At 46.5% G+C, this 26,834-nt stretch overlaps 1 protein-coding gene across 1 annotated transcript in view; it reads left to right on the top strand.

The window, feature by feature from the left end:
• Nucleotides 1–8,735: 8,735 nt before the first annotated feature.
• EFHC1 (EF-hand domain containing 1) overlaps nucleotides 8,736–26,834 on the top strand; it is a 144,288-nt gene continuing 126,189 nt past the window's right edge. The window contains exons 1-6 of the mRNA XM_088467219.1: nucleotides 8,736–9,033; nucleotides 10,920–11,141; nucleotides 18,331–18,618; nucleotides 20,011–20,160; nucleotides 21,680–21,872; nucleotides 26,090–26,310. Of these exons, the coding sequence (XP_088323345.1) occupies nucleotides 8,971–9,033; nucleotides 10,920–11,141; nucleotides 18,331–18,618; nucleotides 20,011–20,160; nucleotides 21,680–21,872; nucleotides 26,090–26,310 (1,137 nt within the window). The 5' untranslated portion in view covers nucleotides 8,736–8,970. The remainder of the gene's footprint in view (nucleotides 9,034–10,919; nucleotides 11,142–18,330; nucleotides 18,619–20,010; nucleotides 20,161–21,679; nucleotides 21,873–26,089; nucleotides 26,311–26,834) is intronic.

The raw sequence follows: 26,834 nt of genomic DNA, 5'->3' as shown, positions 1-26,834 counted from the left end.
GAAATGGGTGGTCTATCATGCTGGCGCCCGCATTTTGAGTGGCGACACCCCTCGTGATGTTTGGACACACCCATTTTTGTGCGCACGCATAGAGTACAACTAAGATTTTTTTTTGCTACTTGCACCACTGGGCTACATAAAGTGCTATAGCGCTGTTAGTGCACATTTCAATGAAATAAACTTTAATATTCTTTATTCAGATATGTGTATGAAAATGCTTTACCATTGGGGTGGGTGATAGGGTGAAAGCGCTTCTGATACTGGGCCTATGTATTAATAAGTGCGGTGGTGCCACAATGTGTATCCATCTGTAAGGGGGCATTTGTCCTATTTTACATAATTATTCCTTATATATAAAAATGTATGCAGGGACAGCGGCCTCTAAGACACGCCGTCCCTGCAAAATACAAGCCGACACAAACGAGGACTCCTTTGGATCTCCGAAAGACCCCTCCTCACCTTCTGACACTGAGGGGTCTATTTACTAAGCTGTGTTAAGAGATAAAGTGAACGGTGATAAGGTACCAGCCAATCAGCTCCTAACTACCTGTGACATGGCAGTTAGGAACTGATTGGCTGGTACCTTATCACCGTCATTTTATCTCCTAACACAGCTTAGTAAATAGACCCCTGAATGCAGCGACTTTTTCTGGCAAGTTTTGCAGCAGAATAGAGGTTGCGGCCGAGGGACAGAAAGATCTCTCTCCTACCAGAATGTCTCCATAGGCAACAAACGTTTAGCGACATCTGAAGATGGCATTAACCTACGGGGCCAAGCTCCAAACAGCGGCACCAGAATAATCCGCAGAGCTTCTGACCAGACGGAGAACATTGCAGCGAAGGAGCTCCCAGAAATACAGCTGCTTCCTTGTAGGACTACACCACCATGTGTCAGGTGCTGGAACAGTCTGTAACACTGTTTTCTACTGTCTCCGCAGACACTGGGATCCATATACTAAGTCTTGGAGAGAGATAAAGTACCAACCAATCAGCTCCTAACTGTCATTTTTCAAAAAGTGACAATAAAGTGACAGTTAGGAGCTGATTTGTTGGAACTTTATCTATGTCCACTTTATCTCTCTCCAAGGCTTAGTACATAGACCCCACCATCTCTTAGGCCCCCAGTTGGCCTGATCCTGCCTCCAGGCATCCTGATAGGCATTCTAATGTGACCTGAGCATGGGATGCAGTTAATAGCCTGACGATCGGGATGCCGACTGCCGAAATCCCGGCGCCAGAATCCCGATTACCAAGAGAACACCGGCGTCGGGATCTCGACATGACTGCTGATGCCGAGCGCAGGAATCCCGGCAGCCAGCATTCCGATCGTAAAGGACACCGAAGCCAGGCAAGTATTAGCCGCGGGTTAAGGTTAGGCACCCCAGGGGGACTTAGGGTTAGGATGCGGGAGGGGGGAGGTTAGGGTTAGGCTCCAGACAGGGGGGTTAGGTTCAGGCACCATCGGGGGTAGGCAGGGGCGTTTCTAGAGAGGAGAGGGCCCATGTGCAGTCTCCGACACGGGCCCCCTTCTCTCCGTCCGGCGGCCGGCAGCGCACTGAGCTGTGTGCGGCCAGCACTGGAGTTATAGACTCTGGGCACTAGAGTGTGCCCAGAGTCTATAAAGAATGCACAGGTCACCAGGAAAATGGCTGCGGCAGCCATTTTCCCTGTACTGCGCGTGAGCAAACAACGGGAAAATGGCCGCTGCGGCCCTTTTCCAGTCGTTTCACAGCGCCAGACTCCCTGGCCGACGTGGGACTCCGGAGAGGTAAGTAACATTATGGATGCGGGGTGTGCGGTGCGGGGCCCCCCTGGACCCAGGGGCCCGTGTTCCACGCACACCCTTCACCCATTATAGATACACCCCTGGGGGTAGGTTAGGGTTAGGCACTAAGGGGGAGGGTTAGGTTTAGGTATTTTTCGGGAGGTTTAGGGTGCGGGTAGGGAGGGTTAGTATGAGGGTATAAAAAAAGGAGGGTTAGGGGGTAAATAGGACAGGGAAACAGTACTCACCATTTCCCTGTCAGGATTCCAACCATTGGGATGCCGCTGTCACTGTACTGATAGCCGACATCTCCTCCGTCGGTATTTTATATCGATTCCCCTGAGCACATAAAAGTGTGTTTTAAACCCATTAATGCCCTCCCACATGTTGCAACATATTTTAATTTCCAGTTTCAACAAATAAACACCTGCTGTAAAACTCAGTGTTTGTGCTTGTGCCAACATGTGAGCGAGGAGTGGCGCAACAACCATTTATGAGGGCATCTGTGGGCCGTGAGCTGAGCATTAATAATAAATGGAATACAGACCGAGCACTGAAGCACAAATCAATGACCATGGGCACTACAGCCTCAGGCCTACCCCTTACTGATTGGCATGCCAATGAGCGGTGACCTGGGTGATCACCTATCCCATTGGGCCTGACAGTGTTCCTGAAAGTCTATTCAACCTCAAGCTCTGACTGGTTGACAAATAATTCAGAGTCTGCGGAGGCTTTCCCACTACTCACCGCCATTGTCTGTCTGCTGCCGACACTCACCGTCAGGTGTCCAGTCCAACTGGAGTCATAACCTCGCGTTGGAGGTGACCACGTTCCATCTCACAGTGAACTCGATCCTGTGCTGTGACTGTATCTTGCCTGTCTCACGGAGACTCACTTCCCCTGGGACCATCACCTGCAGGCGGGTGTCCATTGGGATAAACCTTTATTCGCAACGCCTGACACTGTGATCTTGCCACAGTGATGATGATGAAGATGACAACAATATTGTTGCACAACACTATTGAAAGACAATGACTAAGTAGAGCTATTGGTGTCTTCGCTGAAGCTGTGACATATGGTATAACAAGGGCCTCAGAGGCTACACAATTACATGCCCCAAGCTCACTGTTGTGCTTTTAGGTAGGGCCAGTGGTGCAGGTAAAATACATTTTTTATCGGCACTCTGGGGCATGCCCAGCGCTCCGGGCCTTACTTGCACCACTGGCAGCCGGGAGGTAAATGGCTGGGGAGACACTGACTCGTATCATGTGGGTATTATACAAAGGTGCAGCAGTATATAGTGCTGGAAATTTGGTGAGTTTTGATCAGGGACGTGCGGAAATGGTAGATAGGGGAGGCAGTGCCTCACCTGCCATACGATTTTCACTCCAGAGTTTTGACTATAAAAATTATTAGAATAATACAAGAAGATATTTCTAATATTTTCTTTACATTTTTCTTATAATTTTTATAGTAAAAAAAACTTTGGAGTATACCAAAGTACAGGGGCGTCAGAACGATTTTATGTTGGGGGTGGGGGGGCAATAAACCGATGCCTCCCAACCCTGATGCTGCAGACAGTGCAGAGCGCACAGGGGACCTGGAGGAACAGCTTTCAGAGCCCTTTCCCCTGCTGTGCTTGGCTACTGCACGTATAGGGAGGGTGAGCTGCCCCCCCGTCCTGTTCCGACATCCTTGCCTAAGTATGACAGGAAAGGCTCTGCCTCATCTGCCTCACTGGACCGCACATCACTGACTGGCAGGGTTCTCAAACATGCAGCAGCCTTCTTTGGCACTGGAGTCTGGGCAATAAATGAGGCACAAGGTGCCAATCTTTCTGCTTCTGGGTCAGTCCGGAAATGTGGTGTTGAGATGTCTGCCTTACAGTAACCAGAGCAATCCAAATGGCTTAGCTAGTGTGGATGAGATCAGAAGATAAGGAGAGGCAGACAGAGGAAAGACCAGGGGGCAGATGTCAGAGAACCCCCTGAAAGACGGGCAGAGTGGGCACAATGTCTGTATTAGAGATTAGTGCCCTGGGTGATTAGTTAGTGTTGGTGGTAGTGGTGAGGCGTTTAGGGTAGCCCTGGCTCAGATTTTGCACCATAGTCCATTAGGAAGAAATCGAATGAATGTAGCCATTAGTGTTAACTACGCTATTCTGATATAACTCTGTTTTTATTAAGAATATATTATATTATATGTAAACCCCATCACCGATGGAGGTTATTCATTAAAGAGCGGACCAGACTCATCCAAGATGGCTACGCACATGGGCATTTCTATAGTGGGTGCCATTGCTATAGGGTCCAGTGGCTTAGGGGGCCCTGCACCTATGATATATACTGTAGTTGGATCTTCCTGCTAAGCAATTGGGCTCCAACACATTGCCCAAACTTAATGTGGTGACATTCCATTTTCACTGAGAGGTGTGTGGTTAGTGGATGTTATAATGGTAAGTGGGCACTGTAATGTGCATAATCTGAACCGGGCACTTTCATTGTGGCATAATTTGAACTGGAGGGCAATCTAATGTTACATAATATGAAACGGGGCACTGTAATGTGGCACAATATGAAGTGGAGGCACTGTAGTGTGACATAAAATGAACTGGGGGCACTGTAATGTGGCACAATATGAACATGATCACTGTAATGTGGCACAAAATGAACGTGATCACTGTAATGTGGCGCAATATGAACATGATCACTGTAATGTGGCACAATATGAGTGTGATCACTGTAATGTGGCACAATATGAGTGTGATCACTGTAATGTGGCACAATATGAACATGATCACTGTAATGTGGCACAAAATGAACGTGATCACTGTAATGTGGTGCAATATGAACATAATCACTGTAATGTGGCACAATATGAGTGTGATCACTGTAATGTGGCACAATATGAACATGATCACTGTAATGTGGCACAATATGAGCATAATCACTGTAATGTGGCACAATATGAACGTGATCACTGTAATGTGGCACAATATGAACGTGATCACTGTAATGTGGCACAATATGAACGTGATCACTGTAATGTGGCACAAAATGAACGTGATCACTGTAATGTGGCACAATATGAGCGTAATCACTGTAATGTGGCACAATATGAACATGATCACTGTAATGTGGCACAATATGAACGTGATCACTGTAATGTGGCACAATATGAGCGTAATCACTGTAATGTGGCACAATATGAACGTGATCACTGTAATGTGGCACAATATGAACGTGATCACTGTAATGTGGCACAGTATGAGCGTGATCACTGTAATGTGGCACAGTATGAGCGTAATCACTGTAATGTGGCCCAATATGAACGTGATCACTGTAATGTGGCACAATATGAATAATAAGACGTGCCCCCACCACTGGCATAACCAGATCCGGGCTCTGTAGAATCTGTCCTGGTTCTTAAAATACAGGGGGGGAAATGTGTAGGGTTCCCCTGTATTTTATGAACCAGCACAAAGCTCTGCTGAACTGGTCTGGTTGTGGAAATACAGTGGACAAAATGAGTAGGGGTCCCCTGCAGTGGTGGCTCCAGAGGTGGGGCTTTAGCGCAGGCCAAAATTCTAATAGGGGAGCCACGCCAACTGCCACCCCAAACGCTGCCAAACATCTCTGGCAGTTGGTGTGTGTCCTCTATTTGAATTTTGGCCTGCACTGAAGCACCACCTCTGGAGCTGCCACTGGTCACTTGTATTTTCCATAACCAGCACCGGACTCTTTCTAGCGGGTGTGTGATGCCACAGCTGGGGAACCCTTTCACCGGATCCCCCTAGCCAAAGCATTACACCTGACCACTAGTCAGCCCAGGCCGGGGATCCCTGGGGAGGTGGGGATCCCACCAACAAGAGGGATCCCGCTCTCCAGGGCTATCCCTGGCACTCCTGGCCGGTGGGTGACGGGTTGATTGTTTATAAAAGTGTGGTGCAAAAAATAGATTTAATAATATTGTCTTTTGCTGGCAAACTACAGGTCCCAGCAAGCCTCCCCCGCATGCTGGTACTTGGAGAACCACAAGTACCAGCATACTGTGCATCCCACCAATCAGCAGGTGCATCCGTAGGAGCTGCCTGCTGACTGGCTCTAAGCGGTCAAGCTGCCTGTCAGACTTTTCCCCATAGACTTCAATGGTGGGAAAGTGCTATTAAAGTCTATGGTGGGAACCGCTAATTGTAGCCTATGCTGGGAACTGCAAGGTTAATTGAGGTCAAGGTTAATAGAGGGGGCGCACATATTTTTATATATTTTTTTTTTTACTCATTCCTTATTTTAAACACACAGAAACATGCGCGGATCTCACGGATCTGTGCATTTTTCTGTGTAACTCGGACCTGCTCAGACTAGAAGCTGGTCTGATTTTTTACGAGTTTACAGATAGTAATAGAGTGTGAGTGAAACACTCGCGCTCTGGGCCCTGAATCAGCACAGATCGCTATTGTGGTCGCCGCTGCATTTCGCAGACAGGTCTGCTGCGAAAATATGCTAATGTTTGCAACCGCTCAGCCAGCATAGAGACGCCCACTGCCGCTATCTCACATCCGTAAGATCTCACAGTCCTGCGTACACACCGGTAACATCGAGGGACATTGGACCCTCATGCACAATTCCAGCAGCTGTGACCTCAGAAATTACAAGTCTCGTCACACGCAGTGAGTACACAAGTTGTGTATGACGTCATAGTGGCTAATTTATGCACGCCCATATAATGGCATTCAAATGGACAGACACATCTGCGTTTTTTTGACCACTCCCCTGTCAACACCCACAAACACTCACGGCCTGTCACTGACTCTGTATGGCTTTCTATGTGCGTGCTTGATCGCAGTGCGCTCACAATGCTATCCTGCGCACGTGCACTGCGGTGCATACACATGCACAGTACGCACCATCGGCCGATCTGTGTACATGGCTGCAATTGCTATCCATGATGAATAAGCCCCTCTATTACATTGCCCGAGTTCTATGCTCCTAATGGCAAAATCTGGATGCGTATTTTCAGAGCTGTGAAAAGACTTTTTGGTGCCCTGTGCCAGAAAGAGCATTGGTGCCTCACCCTCTATTTTTCAAATAGGGACACCCAAAAAAAGGCCATGGCCTCATGGGGAAGGGCCAGGGAGGAGACAGGGGAGGCCAGGAGATGAAGGGGATAAAATAAGAGGAAGATACAAGTGAGAATGATAATAAACAGAAAATTGGCAGGCCTGAGCAGTGCCCCCTGCCCTGCGGTGACCTGTGCCATGGCACTGGTCGCACTACCCTAGTTACGTCCCTGCATGTTTTGCCATTGTGAGTTACAGGGGTGTGAGAAACATGCGAGTGTGCATGTTCTCCCGGAATCGGTATGATTTACCGCCGGACCCATGCCCGGTGGTTGGAATCCCGACAGCGGCATCCCGGCAGAGGAGGAAATCCCGATCATCCTAAGGTAAGTATTGACTAACCTATTTCTACCCCCTAACCCTAACCCTCCCTTAGGGGTGCCTAACCCTAACCTTCCCACCCCCCAGTGCCTAACGCTAACCCCCCCTTCCCCGCCGCCTAAACCTAACATCCCGTGGGGGTGCCTAACCCTAAGTCCCCCCCGGGAACCCTAAACCTGACCCTCCTCGTCCGCGGCTATCCACGCACGGCGCCCCTTCGGTCGGGATGCCGGGCGTCGGACTCTCGGCGTATGTCTAATGACAGGCGTCGGCATATCGACGCCTGTCATAAGATCCTTGCCGGGATATGACAGTCGGGAAGCCGGCTGTTGGGATTAGGTCCGCCGGCTTCCCACTGCATACCGTTCTCACACCCTGTTACATAGAGTGAGTTCTGAAAATGTGCGGGTATAGGGCCTGATTCAGAGCCGCTCGTAAGCGGCCGCTCGTTCGTTCCGAGCGATGTTTGCACAACTGCACATGCGTACGGATCGTAATACACATGTGCGAATCAGTCAGTGCGGCCGAAAATCGTTTGTTCGCTAAATAGCAAATGCCTGCTATTTTGAGTGACAGGAGGAGGCGTATGTGGGTGGTAACAGGGGAAGGTGCTTGAAAACGGGGAGTGGAGATCAGAACGCAGGCGTGCTTAAAGGTCAAAACGTGCGTTTTATGGGTGTGCATAATTAATACAGCAGCGTCATTGACCACGTCACTGGGTTATTTTATAGTCAGAACTGCTCGCAAGATTGTGGTAGGAAAAACCAACCACAAGAATAGCGAGCAGTTCATACGCTGGTCGATGTACTTGATTAATCTAATAAATAGCGGACATGACGTAGGATGCGAGCGGCCAGGGGGCGTAGTTTTCAAAAAAACGACCGCATGTTTTGTACGCTCGTTCAGACCTAGAGGCCTGAACAGACCGCAAAGAGCGAACGGTTCATTTGAATAGCCACCCCTTTTTTCTGAACGAGCGAGCGCAAATAGCGTCCGGCTCTGAATCAGGCCCATAGCTCTATGCTCGCTCATTTTCAAAACTCACACCCTATTACATCTCACCCTTTATGTCCATCGAGTATTTTATCGATAAAGTTGGATTTGCGGGATAATGTTAGTGTCCCGTGTTTCTTTGGAGTGATTTATGAGCAATTACAATAATAATCCTGAATTTATATTTGCACATATAATTAATATATATGTTTTGAATTTTTTTTTTTTTTACAGATTGTCTAATAAAATCACAATAAGCCTGTACATTATGGACATAAAGTGTGCAGTGTTTTTATCACATTTTCTAACTGTTTCACAATTTTCTTTATCTTTCTGTTTTTTATTTCGCCAGTTTTAAAACTTGAATCCAAATTTTTAGAAGGAAAAATTAAAAGTTATATTTTATTATATTTTCATGTCTGTGCACCGTAGCTGACAAAGCTTTCTTTTTCCCAATTGTTTTAATTTTCAAGATACACTTTGGTAAATACTGTACAGGTGGATAGGACTTACATTGTGCACGGTACAGTGATACAATGTATCAGCCTCATACAGCACAAGGGGGCGGGGTAACATTGTGTTTACTGTTACCATGGAGACCAGAGTCTGACCCTGTGCTTCCTGGAGACAGAGCAAGCTGGTGAGAGACTGTCAGTGACATAACAGAGAGACAGTGAGTCACACAGAGGAGAGAGACGGCAAGAGAGTGTCTGGCTGCAACAGACAGGAGAGGAGGAGACACCCTGAGAGCACCTGGATACACATAGCAGCAATGTCCTCTCATCCTGTTCATGGGCTGCCATTCCTGCCAGGGAACACCTACAGGGACCCAACTGTAAGTGTGACTATCAGGGTGACTGTGCCAGTGTATAGGTCTATACCGAGTGAGAATGTGCCAGTATACAGTACCATAGGCAGAGTGAGTGTGTGCCAGGGTACAGTTCCATACCCAGAGTGAGAGTGTGCCAGGGTATAGTACAATGCCTGGAGTGTGAAAGTGCCAGGGGATAGTATCTTACCTAAAGTGAGTGTGCCAGGTATAGTACCATAGCCACAGTATGTACAATAGCCTGAGTGAGAGTGTGTCAGGGTATAGTACCATAGCCAGTGTGACTATGCCAGGGTATTGTACCATACCCATAGTGACTGTGCCAGGGTGTAGTACCTTACCTTGAGTGAGAATGTGCCAGGGTATAGTACCTTACCTTGACTGAGAGTGTGCCAGGGTATAATACCTTATCTAGAGTGAGAGTGTGCCAGGGTATAGTACCTTACCTAGAGTTAGAGTGTGCCAGACCGGGTATAATACCTTACCTAGAGTGAGAATGTGCCAGGCTATAGTACCTTACCTAGAGTGAGAGTGTGCCAGACCGGGTATAGTACCTTACCTAGAGTGAGAATGTGCCAGGGTATATAGTACCTTACCTAGAGTGAGAGTGTGCCAGACCGGGTATAGTACCTTACCTAGAGTGAGAATGTGCCAGGGTATAGTACCTTACCTAGAGTGAGAGTGTGCCTGGGTATAATACTTTACCTAGAGTGTGCGCATGCCAGACCGGGTATAGTACCTTACCTAGAGTGAGAGTGTGCCAGGGTATAGTACCTTACCTAGAGTAACAGTGTGCCAGGGTATAGTACCTTACCTAGAGTGAGAATGTGCCAGGGTATAGTACCTTACCTAGAGTGAGAGTGTGCCTGGGTATAATACCTTACCTAGAGTGAGAGCGTGCCAGACCGGGTATAGTACCTTACCTAGAGTGAGAGTGTGCCAGGGTATAGTACCTTACCTAGAGTAACAGTGTGCCAGGGTATAGTAGCTTACCTAGAGTGAGAATGTGCCAGGGTATAGTACCTTACCTAGAGTGAGAGTGTGCCTGGGTATAATACCTTACCTAGAGTAACAGTGTGCCAGGGTATAGTACCTTACCTAGAGTGAGAGTGTGCCAGGGTATAGTACCTTACCTAGAGTGAAAGTGTGCCAGGATATAGTACCTCACCTAGACTGAGAGTGTGCCAGGGTATAATACCTTACCTAGAGTGAGAGTATGCCAGGGTATAATACCTTACCTAGAGTGAGAGTGTGCCAGGGTATAATACCTCACTGAGGGTGTGCCAGGGTATAGTACCTCACCTAGACTGAGAGTGTGCCAGGGTATAGTACCTCACCTAGACTGAGAGTGTGCCAGGGTATAGTACCTTACCTAGAGTGAGAGCGTGCCAGACAGGGTATAATACCTCACCTAGACTGAGAGTGTGCCAGGGTATAATACCTTACCTAGAGTGAGAGTGTGCCAGGGTATAGTACCTCACCTAGCCTGAGAGTGTGCCAGGTTATAATACCTTACCTAGAGTGAGAGTGTGCCAGGGTATAATACCTTACCTAGAGTGAGAGTGTGCCAGGGTAGAGTACCTCACCTAGACTGAGAGTGTGCCAGGGTATAATACCTTACCTAGATTGAGAGTGTGCCAGGGTATAATACCTTACCTAGATTGAGAGTGTGCCAGTACCATACACACATTGGTCACGCTATATATGGAATGACCAGTAATCACAAGAGTATTACTGGACCAATCGGTGTGCAATCAGGAATTTACTTACATATTGTCAGCAAATTAGTTTTTTTGTGGTTTTTTTTAGTGTGTGTTTAATTCCACCCAAATGGACCTGTGCAGCCTGTACAGCTGTGTGTATAATGTCACATTACTTTCTTGTGTTACCAGAAATCTGCCTTCCACCGCACTCAGACTCTGACTTACAGAAATGGGTTTAGTCGCCCTGTGCTCCCCACTGTAGGGATCGGGCGGGATCCAATCACGGCTAACCAGCTGTCACAGGCGGAGCTGGATGAGCTGGCCAACAAAAGACCGACTCTGACCTACGGGCAGGTGAATCAGGCCCCAACGTCCACCTTCATCCCCAGCCATGTGGCCTTCGACAAAAAGGTAATTCAGCATCTGTTCTGACTCATAATACATGAACCTGTGATGCAGCACCGGAAACCTCAAAGATTGACCATCTGGATCCAGATGTGCCCTTGTGCACCTATCACCTATCTTCTATGCGCCATATGCTATGGCACGACTTAGATGCTCTGCCATGGACAGCGATTCCCAGACTTTTGTATATTTTCCAAAATTTTGCATCCTCTATGCATCGTAGCCGCGTACAGAGGGCCTGATTCAGACCCGGATGCTATGCTGCGCTCGCTCACATTGAGCGATTTTTTGCAATCTGTGCATGCGTATGAGTCGCAATGCACGGGGCGCGAACCAGTCATTGCGATGGGAAAGTGCTCGCCCGTAGCCCGCAGTCGGGCCGCTATTTTGAGTGACAGATAGTGCTGTTTGTGGGTGGTAACAGGGGAAGGTGCTTGTAAACGGGGGGTGTGGATGTGCGAACGCAGGCGTGCCCGACCGTCAGAACGGCGTTTAATGGGTGTGCATAATTAGCAAAGTAGCGTCATTACACAGGTGACTGGGTTGTATTTTAGCCTGAGCTGCTCGCAATGTTGTGGTGGGAAAAGGCTACCACAAGCGCTGCGAGCAGCTCCGATGGCTCTCGATGTTACCGATTAATCCTACAACTGCCGGAAATGACGTGTGTTGCGAGTGGCAAAGGGGCGTCTTTATACAGGTGCGAGCGCATAGTGCGGCCGCTCGCTATTACTTAGTGGGCGGCTTTACGCAACACAGTGCGAGCACATGATTTAAATAGCCGGCCCCTTTTAGCCAGCGAGTGGACGCAAATAGCGTCCGGCTCTGAAGCAGGCCCAGAGTCACTTGCAGTATAGTGCACTAGGCACTTAGGATTAATATCTTTGTAGTGGAGGAATTGGTATAAAGAGCCCAGAGATGGGCGCAGTAACTATATATACATAGTTGAGCGATGTTTTGCTATTGCGCTACCGCAAAACATCTAGAAAATCCTTACTGCACATGTGTGTGATGCTGAGAAGGGTTATGCGATCACTGGGCGTATCAGGGTGGAGACTGGGAGGTGACCTAAAGTGATGGCAAAAAGGGGTCTTTTCATGGGCACGTTATGGGTGTGTCACAGGCAGCAGTGGCTCCTGCCCTCTTACCTGAGGGGGGCTGCCGCTGCTGCTGATGGCCTGGGTCCCGGTGCCATCTCAATGAATCTGGCAGGCGTCGGGACCTGCGCATGAGTGGCGGTGTTGCCCCGCGCATGCGCACGCCTAACACCAGCTTCTCGGGGCTGCATTGGTTGCAGCCCCGAGAAGCCCGGTATGGCTGCCCGAAAGGCAGAGCAGCCCGGACCGGCAGTCCCAGGGGGTGGAGACACCTCCCCCTGGCTGCCTGTCGTTAGTGTGACTGGCAGGTGGCGCTTCCAATAGGAAGCCACCACCAGTCACAGTGAAGCCAGTGCAGTCACAGACTGCACTGGCTCATTGAACAGCAGAGGATTTTATTGGGGGGGGGGGGCTGCAGCCTCGCAGCTCCTACGTAAGATCCGCCACTGGTCACAGGCGTGTCTGAGAACGCCGCTGCGTTCCCAATTGTAAATCCACAGCCTTAGATTCCATGTTTAGTTGGATTTGATGAGAGTAGCTAGAGTAGACCCTAGGCTGACACAAATGCGTGGGTGCAACCGATGTTGTGTAAATGTTGTTGTGTTTACAATCTCCATCGCAACTGCACAGAGCACGCAGCCTGAAAGCGGGCGTCTCACCGCTCGTAAAACTACATTGCACAATGGAGCACAAAGACAAGGCTGAGATTAGCGATGGCATATTCCTGCAACCGCTATTGCAAGAGCGGCTGTGACTGCGCCTGCATTACCATTTCTGAATGAGGCCCAAAGTCGCTTATTAAGCACAATGATATGCGGGGTGATGCATGGCGCGGTCCACTAGCAGCTGAGTGGCGCACATCAGTTGTATGCCATGCCAGACGCCAATGCCCAGTTAGCTGTGCATTGTACAAATGTAGTATTAACAATGTAACGAAGACACATATTTGGTGAAAAAGTTTGTGGAGAACCATTGGCGCAGTGCTATTGGGCACAATCTGAGGATATATGTGTGTGTGGACACGTCTGTATGTTACAAATCCATTTTCACTGGTAATACTGGGGCTGTTCTAACTTAACTGGCAATTTTTCCGGTAAAACCGCTCCGAAATGACCAGTACCGCAGGAGTGTCCCGGGAGTCGGAGGAGAGCCCTTCTGCACATGTGTAGAACAAATTTCCTCTTCAAAGAAACAGCGGGCGGTGTGGTAGCACCTTGTCAGCTGGAGCACAGCCGGATGTGTTCGCAGCCTATACTATTACATCAGTTAAGTGGTTAATTACAGGGACGAGTTTTGGACTGGGAAGCACAGTGACCCACTACTGGATTTCCTACTAATAATGTGCTGACAAGGAGGGGTCTCCTCTTCTTTATAATCCAGACACTTAGTCATATACCGTTAGTCATACTGTATATTTATTCATATACTGTTTGTCACATACTGTTAGTAAAATACTTATCCATATATTGTTAGTCATATACAGTACTTATTCATATGTTTAGTTATATTTTTATTCATATACTGTTAGTTATATACTTATTCATATGTTTAGTTATATTTTTATTCATATACTGTTAGTTATATACTTATTCATAATACTGTTAGTTATATTTTTATTCATATACTGTTAGTCACATACTTATTCATATACTGATAGTTATATACTTATTCGTATACTCTTAGTTATATACTTATTCATATACTGTTAGTTATATACTTATTCATATACTCTTAGTTATATACTTATTCATATACTGTTAGTCACATACTTATTCATATACTGTTAGTTATATACTTATTCATATACTGTTAGTCACATACTTATTCATATACTGTTAGTCACATACTTATTCATATACTGTTAGTTATATACTTATTCATATACTGTTAGTTATATTTTTATTCATATACTGTTAGTCACATACTTATTCATATACTGTTAGTTATATACTTATTCATATACTGTTAGTCACATACTTATTCATATACTGTTAGTTATATACTTATTCATATACTGTTAGTTATATACGTATTCATATACTGTTAGTTATATACGTATTCATATACTCTTAGTTATATACTTATTCATATACTGTTAGTTATATACGTATTCATACGTATTCATATACTCTTAGTTATATACTTATTCATATACTGTTAGTTATATACTTATTCATATACAGTTAGTCACATACTTATTCATACACAGTCACATACTTATTCATATACTGTTAGTCACATACTTATTCATATACTCTTAGTTATATACATTCATATACTGTTAGTTATATACTTATTCAAATACTGTTAGTCACATACTTATTCATATACTGTTAGTTATATACTTATTCATATACTGTTAGTTATATTTTTATTCATATACTGTTAGTCACATACTTATTCATATACTGTTAGTTATATTTTTATTATATACTGTTAGTCACATACTTATTCATATACTGTTAGTTATATTTTTATTCATATACTGTTAGTCACATACTTATTCATATACTGTTAGTTATATTTTTATTCATATACTGTTAGTCACATACTTATTCATATACTGTTAGTCACATAAAATTGTGAAATATATATAGCCAACCAATCAGCTCCAAACTATCATTTCTTAAACACAGCGTGCAAATTGTGAGTTAGAAGCTGATTGCTTGGTCATATATATCTCACAATTTTATCTCACATCAAGCTTTGATACATATGCCCCTTAGTCATATACTTTTAGTCATATACTTAGTCATACACTGTTAGTCATATACTTAGTCATACACTGTTAGTCATATACTTATTCATATACTGTTAGTCATATACTAGTAGTCATATACTTATTCACATACTTGTAGTCATATACTTGTAGTCATATACTTTTAGTCATATACTGTTATTCATATACTATTATTCATATACTTGTAGTCATATACTTTTAGTCATATACTGTTATTCATATACTATTAGTCATATACTGTTAGTCATATATGTTTAGTCATATACTGTTATCCATATTCTTTTAGTCATATACTGTTAGTCATATACTGTTAGTCATATACTGTGTTATGCAGTCGGGAAGCCGGCGGACCTAATCCCGACAGCCAGCTCCCCAACCGTCATATCCCGGCAAGGGTCTAAAGACAGGTGTCGATATGTCAACGCCTGTCATTAGACATACGCCAGGAGCCCAACGCCCGGCATCCCGCTCAAAGGTACGCCGGGTGCTGAGCGCGGATAGCCGCAGAGGGGGAGGGTTAGGTTTAGGGTTCCCGGGGGGGACTTAGGGTTAGGCACTCCCCCTGGAGGTTAGGTTTAGGCTAGGGGAAGGGGGGGTTAGGGTTAGGCACCCCTCCAGGGGACTTAGGTTTAGGCAGCGGGGAAGGGGGGGTTAGGTTTAGGCACTTAGAGGGGGGATATGGGTTAGTTACTGGGGGGGAGGTTAGGGTTAGGCACCCCTAAAGGAGGGTTAGGGTTAGGGGGTAGAATTAGGTTAGCTAATACTTACCTGAGGACGATCGCGATCTCCACTGCTGCCGGGATGCTGGTGTCGGGATCATACCGATTCCTATACTGTTATATACTTAGTCATATACTGTTTGTTAGTCATATACTTTTAGTCATATACTTTTAGTCATATATTTAGTCATATATTGTTAGTCATATACTTTTAGTCATATATTTAGTCATATATTGTTAGTCAATATACATTTAGTCATAAACTATTAGTCATATTCTATTAGTCATATTCTATTAGTCATATACTGTAGGTCATAAACTATTGGTCATATACTTAGTCATATACTGTTAGATTTATACTTATTCATATACTTTTAGCCATATACTGTTAGTCATATATTTAGTCATATACTGTTAGTCATATACTGTTAGTCATATATTTAGTCATATACTGTTAGTCATATATTTAGTCATATAATGTTAGTCATATACTGGTAGTCATATCCTGTTAGTCATATATTTAGTTATATACTGTTAGTCATATACTGGTAGTCATATACTGGTAGTCATATATTTAGTTATATACTGTTAGTCATATATTTAGTTATATACTGTTAGTCATATACTGGTAGTCATATACTGTTAGTCATATATTTAGTCATATACTGTTAGTCATAAACTTATTCATACTTACGTAAGTAATATACTGTTACTCATACACTGTAAGTAATACACTGTTACTCATACACTGTTCGTCAAGAAAAATCGGAAAACATAATAATGAGAGAATGTAAACCTATGAAGGACTGCACAGTTACGTAGTGGTTAGCTTTGTTTCCTCACAGCATTGGGGTTATGGGTTTAATTCCAACTTTGACCTCATATGAACAAATTTGTATGGTTTCTCCATGTTTGTACGGGCTTCTGCCAATTTCCTTCCACAATCCAAACACATAGGACCTCATTCAGAGCCGCTCGCAAGCGGCCCGATGGTTTGCAAACGCGCATGCGCATGCCTCGTTCTGTGCATGCGTGAACTACTCTGTGCGATCGCAGGCCGCTCGCTCGCCCAGCAAAGACAGCCCAGTGTAATGAGTGACAGGAGAGGCCGTTTGCGGGTGGTAACAGGGGCAGGACACTAATAACGGGGGAGTGGAGGTGCGAACGCGGGCGCGTCTGAGTGTTTCAACGCCGTTTTTAAGGTGTGCATAATTAACAGGCAGTGTCACAGTACACGTCACATGCCTGTTTTTTACACTGAAGTCCTCACAGTGCTTGCGGCAGGGTAAGGCAACCACAAGCGCTGCGATCCCTACCGATGGTCCTCGATGTACCAATGTTTTAATACACTTCCTGGAGATGACGTGCGCTAGTGGGCGGCTCAACATACGCTAATGGGTGTCTGCATACACAGAGCGATCGCTCGCACAGCCAAAGTGGGCGTTGCTTATGCCTTGGCGCTTCCCATGCCGTCACTTTGTCAAATTTGCATACACTGGATGCGAGCGATCGCATCTAGCGAGCGGGTCTGAATGAGCTACATAGTGTACTAATAGGTCAAATTTTCTTCTTACAGAAGCTGCGTGCTATGGCCCTGATTCAGAGCCGCTCGCAAAAAGCGAGCGCTCACTCTGAATCAGGGCGGGCGCTTGTTTTTTAAGTTGCAGCCTCCTGGACGCTCACATAGCTGTGGGCACAGCTTATGCGAGCGGCCAGGTGATGGTCGCTATGGTCAAGACCATCGCGACCATCGGGCTTGCGACGAGACCCTTGCGGTAGGGTCTCATGGCCGCAAGCCCCAGTGGACTTCCTGCTCTAATAGAGCAGGAAGTCCACCTACTGACATCACGAGTGATGTCAGTAGGGCCGCCCACAAACGGCAGGCGTTCCTGCAGGAACGCCTCCGTTTGCTCAGCCACCCCCCCCCCCTCCCCGCCTGCAAAACGGGGCGAGCTGTTGGTCAACATCGACAGCCGCCCCGTTTGTTGAGGGCGTCGGAGCGAGTGCTTTTGCGTTCGCTCCGGGGCTCGTGCACGCCGCGCGTGCGCACTGGCCAACCATCTGAATCAGGCCCTATGTGTGTGCTGTACAAATAACTGTTCTTAAATAATAAACCTCAAACTGGTCTCTTTCAAGGATCACCATATAAGGGCGTCTTACATGTATTTGAACTTGGAGATGCAATGAGGCCTTTCAAATTATAATTTCAGGATATACTGTAGAATATAACTGATAACTAATGTCAGAGATGGAAGAACACCATAACCCAAGTACATAATATTTTGTATTATTAATGAACTAATTCAGGTTTGGGTAGAATTATTTCATTATCATTTTACTGAGCTCTTAGCAGCACCATTGTAGCGGAGATATATGATGAATTCTGGTTTTGGAGCACAGATATAATAGCCCCTTATGCTTTGTTAGGATAAGAGGGTCCAACAATGTGATTATTAAATAAAAGAAGTATAACATTTAGGCTGCAGAATCTGTGGATGGATGTGGTGTGGGGTTTCTTGGGCTTTTATCGCACAATATGGAAGTGGCAATTGTGAATATTTCCTGGAGTAACCTATTGGGTTCACATCCTCTAGTGTTCCTATTTCTACTTGACTCCACATTGTTTTGTGCTTTCCTTGTAGGTATTAAAGTTTGATGCTTACTTCAAAGAGCTTGTTCCCATCTCTCAAGATGAAAACTACAGAGTGCGAAAAGTGTGTCTGTATTACTACCTGGAGGACGACAGTATGTCAGTGGTGGAGCCCCCGGTGGAGAACTCTGGAATACCTCAGGGCACATTCCTCAAGCGTCAGAGACAGCCGAAGAATGACAACGGGGACCACTACCACTGGAAGGACCTTAATGTGGGCATCAACATCACCTTCTATGGCAGGACGTGCCGCACTGTCAGCTGTGACAGATTCACACAGGTAGGGCTCGCCGATTGCTAACTGTTCAGTACACTGAAGTGTGCAGAGCTAAGTTGGAGCTCAAAATCCTCTTTGAACATGTGTCTAGGTTTCCCCCAAAGCACATAGGACCTCATTCAGACCCGGTCGCAAGCGCTGAGCGCTCGCAACCGGGTCAATGTTTAGGCCCTGCGCGCGCGCGCAGCGGCCGTACTGCGCGTGCGCTAGCCCCGGAGCAAGAGAGAAATTCTCTCGCTCCGGAGCTCACTACAAAAGGGGCGGCTGTCGATGTTGATCGACAGCTCGGCCCGTTTTGTAGGCGTGGCAGGGGGGTGGCTACACAAACGGAGGCGTTCCTTAAGGAACGCCTGACGTTTTGTGGGCGGCCGCACTGACATCAGCAGTGATGTCAGTGGGGAGCTTCCTGCTCGATCAGAGCAGGAAGCTCCCTGGGGCTTGTGGTTGCCGAGACCCAACCTTAGGGTCTCATCGCAAGCCCCGATGGTTGCGATGGTCTTGACCATCGGGACCATCAACCTGGTCGGTCGCTAAAGCTGTGGGTGGTAACCCACAGCTTAGCTAGTGACCAGGAGGCCGCACTGGAAAAGTCAAGCGGCCGCCCTCATTTAGAGCGAGCGCTTGCTTCTTGCGACCTCCTCTGAATGAGGGCCATAGTCTTGCACATTAAAATGGCAGCATTTGCAGAGGATCAGAAGTTTGTACCGACTGTTGGAAGTTGGGTAAAGTGAGAGTGTTCCTGTACATACATCTAGTTTTGTAGATCAGTGCAATAACTTGAATTGCCACAGGCCGTTGCATGGAAGCTGCAGTATGCTCCAGTCACAGAACGTTTGTAGAATAATGTTGTGGGGCCACCCAGCTTTTCCTGGATATGTTTTCCAAGAATGGAGCTTAGATGATCCCAAGTGTTATACTGGTTAGTAGTAGAGTCTGTTGCTGGTCATTGCATGGGCTTCAGTGACACACCACCAAGTGATCAGGGGAGGCTGAGCTGTCAGACTGTCTGGACAAGTCCCAGTGGCAGGGAAGAGATCCAGTTGCAGGGAGCCAGTCAAGCTGGAGATACACCAATACAGACAGGGTACTTCAGTTGGTGCACATAATGCTGAGCCCAATGGGTTTTTGTCTAAAGAGTCAATGAATCTATGCTTTGATATTAGTGAAACTAATACATTTATTAACTCCTGCTAATTATATCTGTATAAATGGTGAGTTATGATGTCATGACTTCTGGTGTTCATTACGATTTTTTTTTTTTATTATATGGGATAAAGTGCCCCTAGCTGTAAATTATTACATATATTACGTACATTGGAGATCCGTGACCAGAAGATCTGTTGTAGGAAAACATTATAAGTTCAGTTTAAGTAACTGCTCTTTGTGTTATAACAGGACTTCCTAGAGAGCGAGGGCATCGAATTAAACCCACCCGAGGAAATCCCTCCCGACCACTACACCATGATCCGCAAACAACCCGATTACATATCCGTCACCCCGTCCGACTTTGACAAGCTCAAGCAATTTCTGACCATGGATCGAAAGGTATCTTCAGTGATAAATTCCCTCTTCTATTTATAGGCCGATCACCCCCTATGTGTTTCTCTATTACAAGACTCGTTCTTTTACTCATTCCACTTAATTAATGGTCTGGGGGGCTACCAATGGAATCGGTATAAAGGAACCGGTATGGAATCTCTGCTGCCACATGGCCGGCAGTTCGATTCCCGGCAGCGGCAGCCCAACAGATCAGCAGAGCCCAGCAGCGGAAGCCCGACAGCGCTGGAAATCCCGATCGTTCCTAAGGTAAGTATAAACTAACCTAACCCCCTAACCCTAACCTCCCCCTCTAAGTGCCTAACCCTAATCCCCCCTCTAAGTGCCTAACCCTAACCCCCCCTTCCCCGCTGCCTAAACTTAAGTCCCCCGGTGGGGGTGCCTAACCCTAACCTCCCCCCAGGGGTGCCTAACCCTAACCCCCCCAATCCCCTAGCCTAACCCTCCCCGGGGGGTGCCTAACCATAAGTCCCCCGCTGGTGCCCTAAACCTAACCCTCTCCCCCCGCGGCTGTCCGCTCGCGGCGCCCAGCAGCCCTTCGATCGGGATGCCGGGTAAATGACAGGCGACTAGATATAGACGCCAGTCATTTACCCCACGCCGGGATAAAGCAGCCAGGAAGCCGGCTGTCGGTATTAAGGCAGCCGGTTTCCCGACTGCATACTGGTATAAAATACTGACAGCTAAATAGCCACCGGTAATCATACTGACGCCGGAAGCCTGAAGGGAGGATATGCTGACATCAGCTGGTAAGTACTCTAGCCCTCCCCTCTTCACCCCCCTAACACTAACCCTCCCTTATGGGTGCCTAACCCTAACCTCCCCCCCGGTGGTGCCTAACCCTAAGTCCCACCCAGGGGTGCCTAAACCTAACCCCCCCTTCCTGCACCCTAAACCTAACATCCCCCCCGAGGGTGCATAACCCTAACCTTTCCTTTCCCTAGCTTAACCCTCCCTGGGGGGTGCATAACCCTAAGGCCTCCAGGAGTGTCTAAACCTACCCCCCCCCCCCCCCACGGCTACAACCTAACTATCCCTGGCTTAACTCGTTCAGGATTCCAGGCATCTGGATTTTGGCGTGGGGCTAAAGATAGGTGTCAGCATTTCGACATCTACCTTTAGTCCCGGGTCGGCCTTCCGCCATCGGGACTCTGACGGCCAGCAATCCATGTGGAAGTAATTTATCTGCATCCCCTACCAACGGGTCCGTTGATGGCAAAGTATGATGGCACCAGCTATATGGTTTGGGATCTCAAGGCTCTTTGGGTTGTGGGCTCCATCACAGTTGTAACTTAGTGATGAGTCCAGTGGAGGCTCCAGAAGTGGGGCTGCAGCATAGTCCAAAATTTAAAGAGGGGAGCCACACCAACTGCCAGTCATCTCCGGCCAGGACTCACTGGCAGTTGGTGTGACTCCCCTATTTGAATTTTGGACTGCGCTGCAGCCTCACCCGCTGGAGATGACTTCATAGACTGCCTTCATGTCTAACTTAGTTTTGCCCTCACAGGTCCTGCGTTTCTTCTCTCTGTGGGATAACTCGGAGAGCATGTTTGGGGAGACTCTTCCAGTCATTGTACACTATTATCTGGTGGACGACACCGTGGAAGTCAGGGAAGTACATGAAAGAAACGATGGAAGAGACCCCTTCCCCGTACTGATGAAACGGCAGCACATACCCAAATCTGTGAGAGATCTGAAAGGTGAGAAGACTCCTGTGAGAGAGAGAGCAGTCTATTCCATGGCGTAGGCTGAGGGTATTGTGTCAGTGATGACTTGGGATCCACCGTGAAGAGTATTGGACCACTTGGAAGCACATATGTAATAATAGTCTCTGCTCGACCTCTCATAGGGCTCTTGTATATTTTGAAAGTCTATAACTTGACGCATACGTTGTTGAGTCTAGGGAAAGCCACAGAGAAAGGATGCTGCACAGTGCACAAGTGCTGCTATAGAGACACGGGGGGGATAAGCTGCTGGTGAGAGGAGACACAGGGGCAGGGAGCTAATGGTGGGGGACACAGGGGCAGGGAGCTGATGGTGAGGGACACAAGGGGGTAAGGTGGAGAGACACAGGGGCTAGTACTGGAGTAAAGAAACAGGAATGTGGTTCTGATGCTTGTGAAACTCAGGAAGATGTTGCTGAAGAGACAGTGGGATATAGAACTTTATTTTTATTTTTAAGCGACCTAACATTGTAGACTCAGCTGATGGCAGGAGTTCTAAAAAAGCATCCAAAATGTATTTCACACTGTCATAGCCCCCAAAGCTTCTAGCCCCCAGGCCCCCGACCATTCACTTTAAAGTTTCCTATACAAAACACTCTGGGGAGGTGAGTTCCACCACCTCTCCAGGACCACTTTAAGCCCTGGTTCCAGAGAAAATTATCTGCATGTATTTGTACTATTATTCCGCTCTGATCAGTGATATACGTAACAACACTCTGATGACATATCAACCTTCTGGTCTGTGATATAATGATTCTCTGGTTGGTAATATATCGACGTTCTGGTCTGTGATATAATGATGTTCTGGTCTGTGATATAATGACGCTCTGGTCTGTGATATTATGACGCTCTGGTCTGTGATATAATGACTCTCTGGTTTGTGATATAATGACTCTCTGGTCTGTGATATAATGACTCTCTGGTCTGTGATATTATGACTCTCTGGTCTGTGATATAATGACTCTCTGGTTTGTGATATAATGACGCTCTGGTCGATGATATAATGACTCTGGTCTATGATATAATGACTCTCTGGTCGGTTATATAATGACGCTCTGCTCGGTGATATAATAACTCTGGTCTGTGATATAATGACTCTCTGGTCTGTGATATAATGCCTCTCTGGTTTGTGATATAATGATGCTCTGGACGGTGATATGACACGCTGGTCGGTGATATAATGACTCTGGTTGGTGATATAATGTCACGCCGCTCGGTGATATAATGACTCTCTGGTCGGTGATATAATGACGCTCTGGTCGGGGATATAATAACTCTGGTCTGTGATATAATGACTCTCTGGTCGGTGACATAATGACTCTCTGGTCTGTGATATAATGACTCTCTGGTTGGTGATATAATGACTCTCTGGTTTGTGATATAATGACTCTCTGGTCGGTGATATAATGACTCTCTGGTCGGTGATACAATAACTCTGGTCTGTGATATAATGACTCTCTGGTCGGCGATATAATAACCCTGGTCTGTGATATAATAACCCTGGTGTGCACGGTACACACAATATAAATTTGGAGCCCGGGTGAAGCTTCTAATATCTGGTTTTGTGAGTATAATTGGCAGCGTTTGCATGGAATAAGGAGATGCGGAAAACTTATCATTTTATTAAATTTCAGCAGCCTAAAAGGGATAAAGGAAGATATTTTTTTCCACTTTTGAAATTCTGTAATGACTTTTCTGATCAGCTGAGAGATATCCTGGAATATAATTATGCCTGATGGCTGCGGGTGTTAAGGTCTAGATATTTTAGTGAGTCACAGTCCATTTGAAATGTGCTTCATTACCAGTCATTTTTAGCCAATGAGTTATGTGATAGCCTTTCCACTTTTTACATGAGAGAGAGAGAGAGCGAGAGCGAGAGATACAGAGAGAGAGAGAGAGAGAGAGAGAGAGAGAGAGAGAGTTACATGGCCAGAAGATATTCTAACTGTCCCCAAACTGAAAAATCCATTTTTTTCTTTAAACCTAGCCGTCATAGGTGTATAGTTATGAGCATACAGGGCCTGACCCCGGATAACAAAGTAAAAAAATCAAGTAACTGTGTAGAAGGACAAAGTTGCAATACAAGGGGAGCAAATACATTTATTGTTTTGCACGTAGGGCAAATACTGGCTGCTTTTTAGATTTGAGTTTGGACAAGCCGCTCCCAAATCTAATGCTGGGTCTACACATCGGACGATAAAACTTTTGTAAAGCCGACAAACGATATATCGTCCAGACGGTTGGCATGTGGCCCTGATTCAGAGCCGGACGCTCTGACAGAGCGCTCGCTCTAAATCAGGGACGTCCTTCTGAATTTTTAGAGTGGCCTCCTGGCAGCTCGTATAGGTATGGGGGGAAGCAATCGGGAAGCCGACTGCCTATATACCGGCAGCCGGCTTCCCGACTGTCTTATCCCGGCATGGGTGAAATGCCGGGCGTCTAGATGTAGACGCCCGCATTTCCCCGACGCCGGGAGACTGGCGCCCGGCATTACGATCGTAGTGATGCCGGGCGCCGCGAACGGACAACCGCGGGGGGGAGGGTTAGGTTTAGGGCTCCCGGGGGGGACTTAGGGTTAGGCACCCCCCCGGGAGGGTTAGGGTTAGGCTAGGGGGAGGGTTAGGGTTAGGCACCCCCGGGGGGGACTTAGGGTTAGGCACCCCCCCGGGGGACTTAGGTTTAGGCAGCGGGGAAGGGGGTGGTTAGGGTTAGGCACTTAGAGGGGGGATTAGGGTTAGGCACTTGGGGAAGTTAGGGTTAGGCACCCCTAAGGAGGGTTAGGGTTAGGGGGGTTAGGTTAGCAGATACTTACCTAGCCACGATCCATGCTTGTGATGTCAGTGGGGCTGGACCCAGACGGTAGGCGTTCCCATGGGAGCGCCTCCATCTGGCAGCCACTCCCCCAGCACGCCCACCAAAGGGGGCGTGCTGTCAATCAACATCGACAGCACGCCCCCTTTGGTGCGAGACCCATAACGAAGGCTTCCCCGTCGCTAGCCGGGTCTCGTGCATGCGCACGACGGAGCAGCCTCCGTCGTGCGCATGCGCACTAGGGCACCATCGACCCGCTTGCGAGCGCTTAGCGCTCGTGAGCGGGTCTGAATCAGGCCCAGCATTTGGGAACCTTTGCTGTAGTGTACAGTATATGTGGTAGGAAATATAGATTGCAAGCTGCAAGGGGGCAGGGACAGGTATGAGTGGCTAAATATTCTCTAGAAAGCTCAGCAGAATATACATTGTGCAGACCTCAGTTATGTCTGGTTACACAGAACTGTCTGCTGTAACTTTAGTGAAGAATGAGATTTGGTTTAGCTGGGTGATTGACAGGCATTTATCAATGTATCTACTGTATGGGACCTAAAATTGAGATACACAAACGTTGTCTTTTATTGACTGTATTGCGCAGTTTGAATGTTTAATCACACTTCACTGTTGTTCACCTACATGTTCTATGCCTCTCTCCTTATAAATTGAAGTTTAATAATTAGAATTTACCCATGAGACCCATAGGCAAACACAGGGGGGGGATTCCGGTTGCCTGGAAACCTCCCTCCCCAGCCCACACCATGATGACCACAATAGAAATAGCCTATAATTCTAAAGTTGCATGTTTTTAAGATCCCCACAGTGTCACAAATTAAATAATTAGCACCACCTGATGATCTTTTACAAAATGTGTGAGCCAGTAATGAATACAATTGTGCACCAACTAGGAGATCTGGAAAACATGCACTGTTAGGAGCCATCCATAAGGTCAATTATTAATACTGTATAAAAATACACTATCCAGTACATAAGGAGACCAATCTGTCCATATACTGTATGTTCAGGGCACTGCAAGGTTCTTTTCCTGCTCCCCCTCACTCCCAAATGTGCTGAAATGTACTGCAACGTAGCCCACATCTGAACTAAAATCAATCAGCTCAAGCAGGATGACCTTACTTCCGCATATAATGGAATCCTGTGATTGCTAGTCCTGTATGTGTCAGAATGATTACATACACTATACATCATATGACATATATTATAGCTGGTTAAGTGCTTATTACGCCCTGTTCATGGTCTGACCACACTTGCTTTAAAATCAAGAATTTGGAACCCCCTCTGAAAATCCTGTGTTTGTCCCTGCAGACCCAATAACTTCTTGTTCCATCCTTTGCCTGCACTAGTGACATGTCATTCCGTTCACACAGACACCTTCCCCAAATGCGTCCTGGAAATATCCGACAAGGAGGTCACCGAGTGGTATTCCCCCAAAGATTTCACTGTGGGCGATTATGTCACCATCATGGGGCGCCGGTTTTTCCTGTACGACTGCGATGCTTACACAAAAGACTTCTATCGGGAGAAGCTTGGGATCTCGGAGGTGAAACGCGTCGACGTGAAGAAAAAGGAGGAGGAAGAAGTGAGACAGGTAAAGGTACACCAGTAGCTCTAGGATAGGTTATCTAGTTACAGTATGTAGACATTTTTATTCAGTGTAGTAGCCCCATCCCTTACCGTAGCTCTAACTGTGACATTGAACGTAGCAGACAATTAAGTTAAAATTAAATATAGATTAAAAAGAATAAATTCACGGAGACCCACTTACAAATGTATTTATTTGGTTTCTAGTAAATGTTACATATTTAGAACCAGGACACTTTGCATTAATGTCTTAAAGACTCACTATTATGTTAAAAAGTTTGAAAAGTTTTCCTCTGCCCCACTTGTTGTATCTTTCCCTCATCTGCCCTCAGTCCATGTTTATATCGGCATGGTTGGCATAGTGGATAGCATTACAGCGCTGCGGTCGTGAGTTCAATTCAGAGTCATGATTAATATGTGTGGAGTTTGTATGTTCTCCCTGTGTTTGCATGGATTTCTTTGCACAGTGTAAAAATCAAATTTGGAGTTTGACCAAAAGTAAATCTGTGTGGCCATGTGGTAGGGAATATA

This window comes from Taudactylus pleione, unplaced genomic scaffold (assembly GCF_031769625.1).
Source record: "Taudactylus pleione unplaced genomic scaffold, aTauple2 ptg000070l, whole genome shotgun sequence".
Lineage (NCBI taxonomy): Eukaryota > Metazoa > Chordata > Amphibia > Anura > Myobatrachidae > Taudactylus > Taudactylus pleione.
This window is presented reverse-complemented; position numbering and strand designations above follow the sequence as displayed.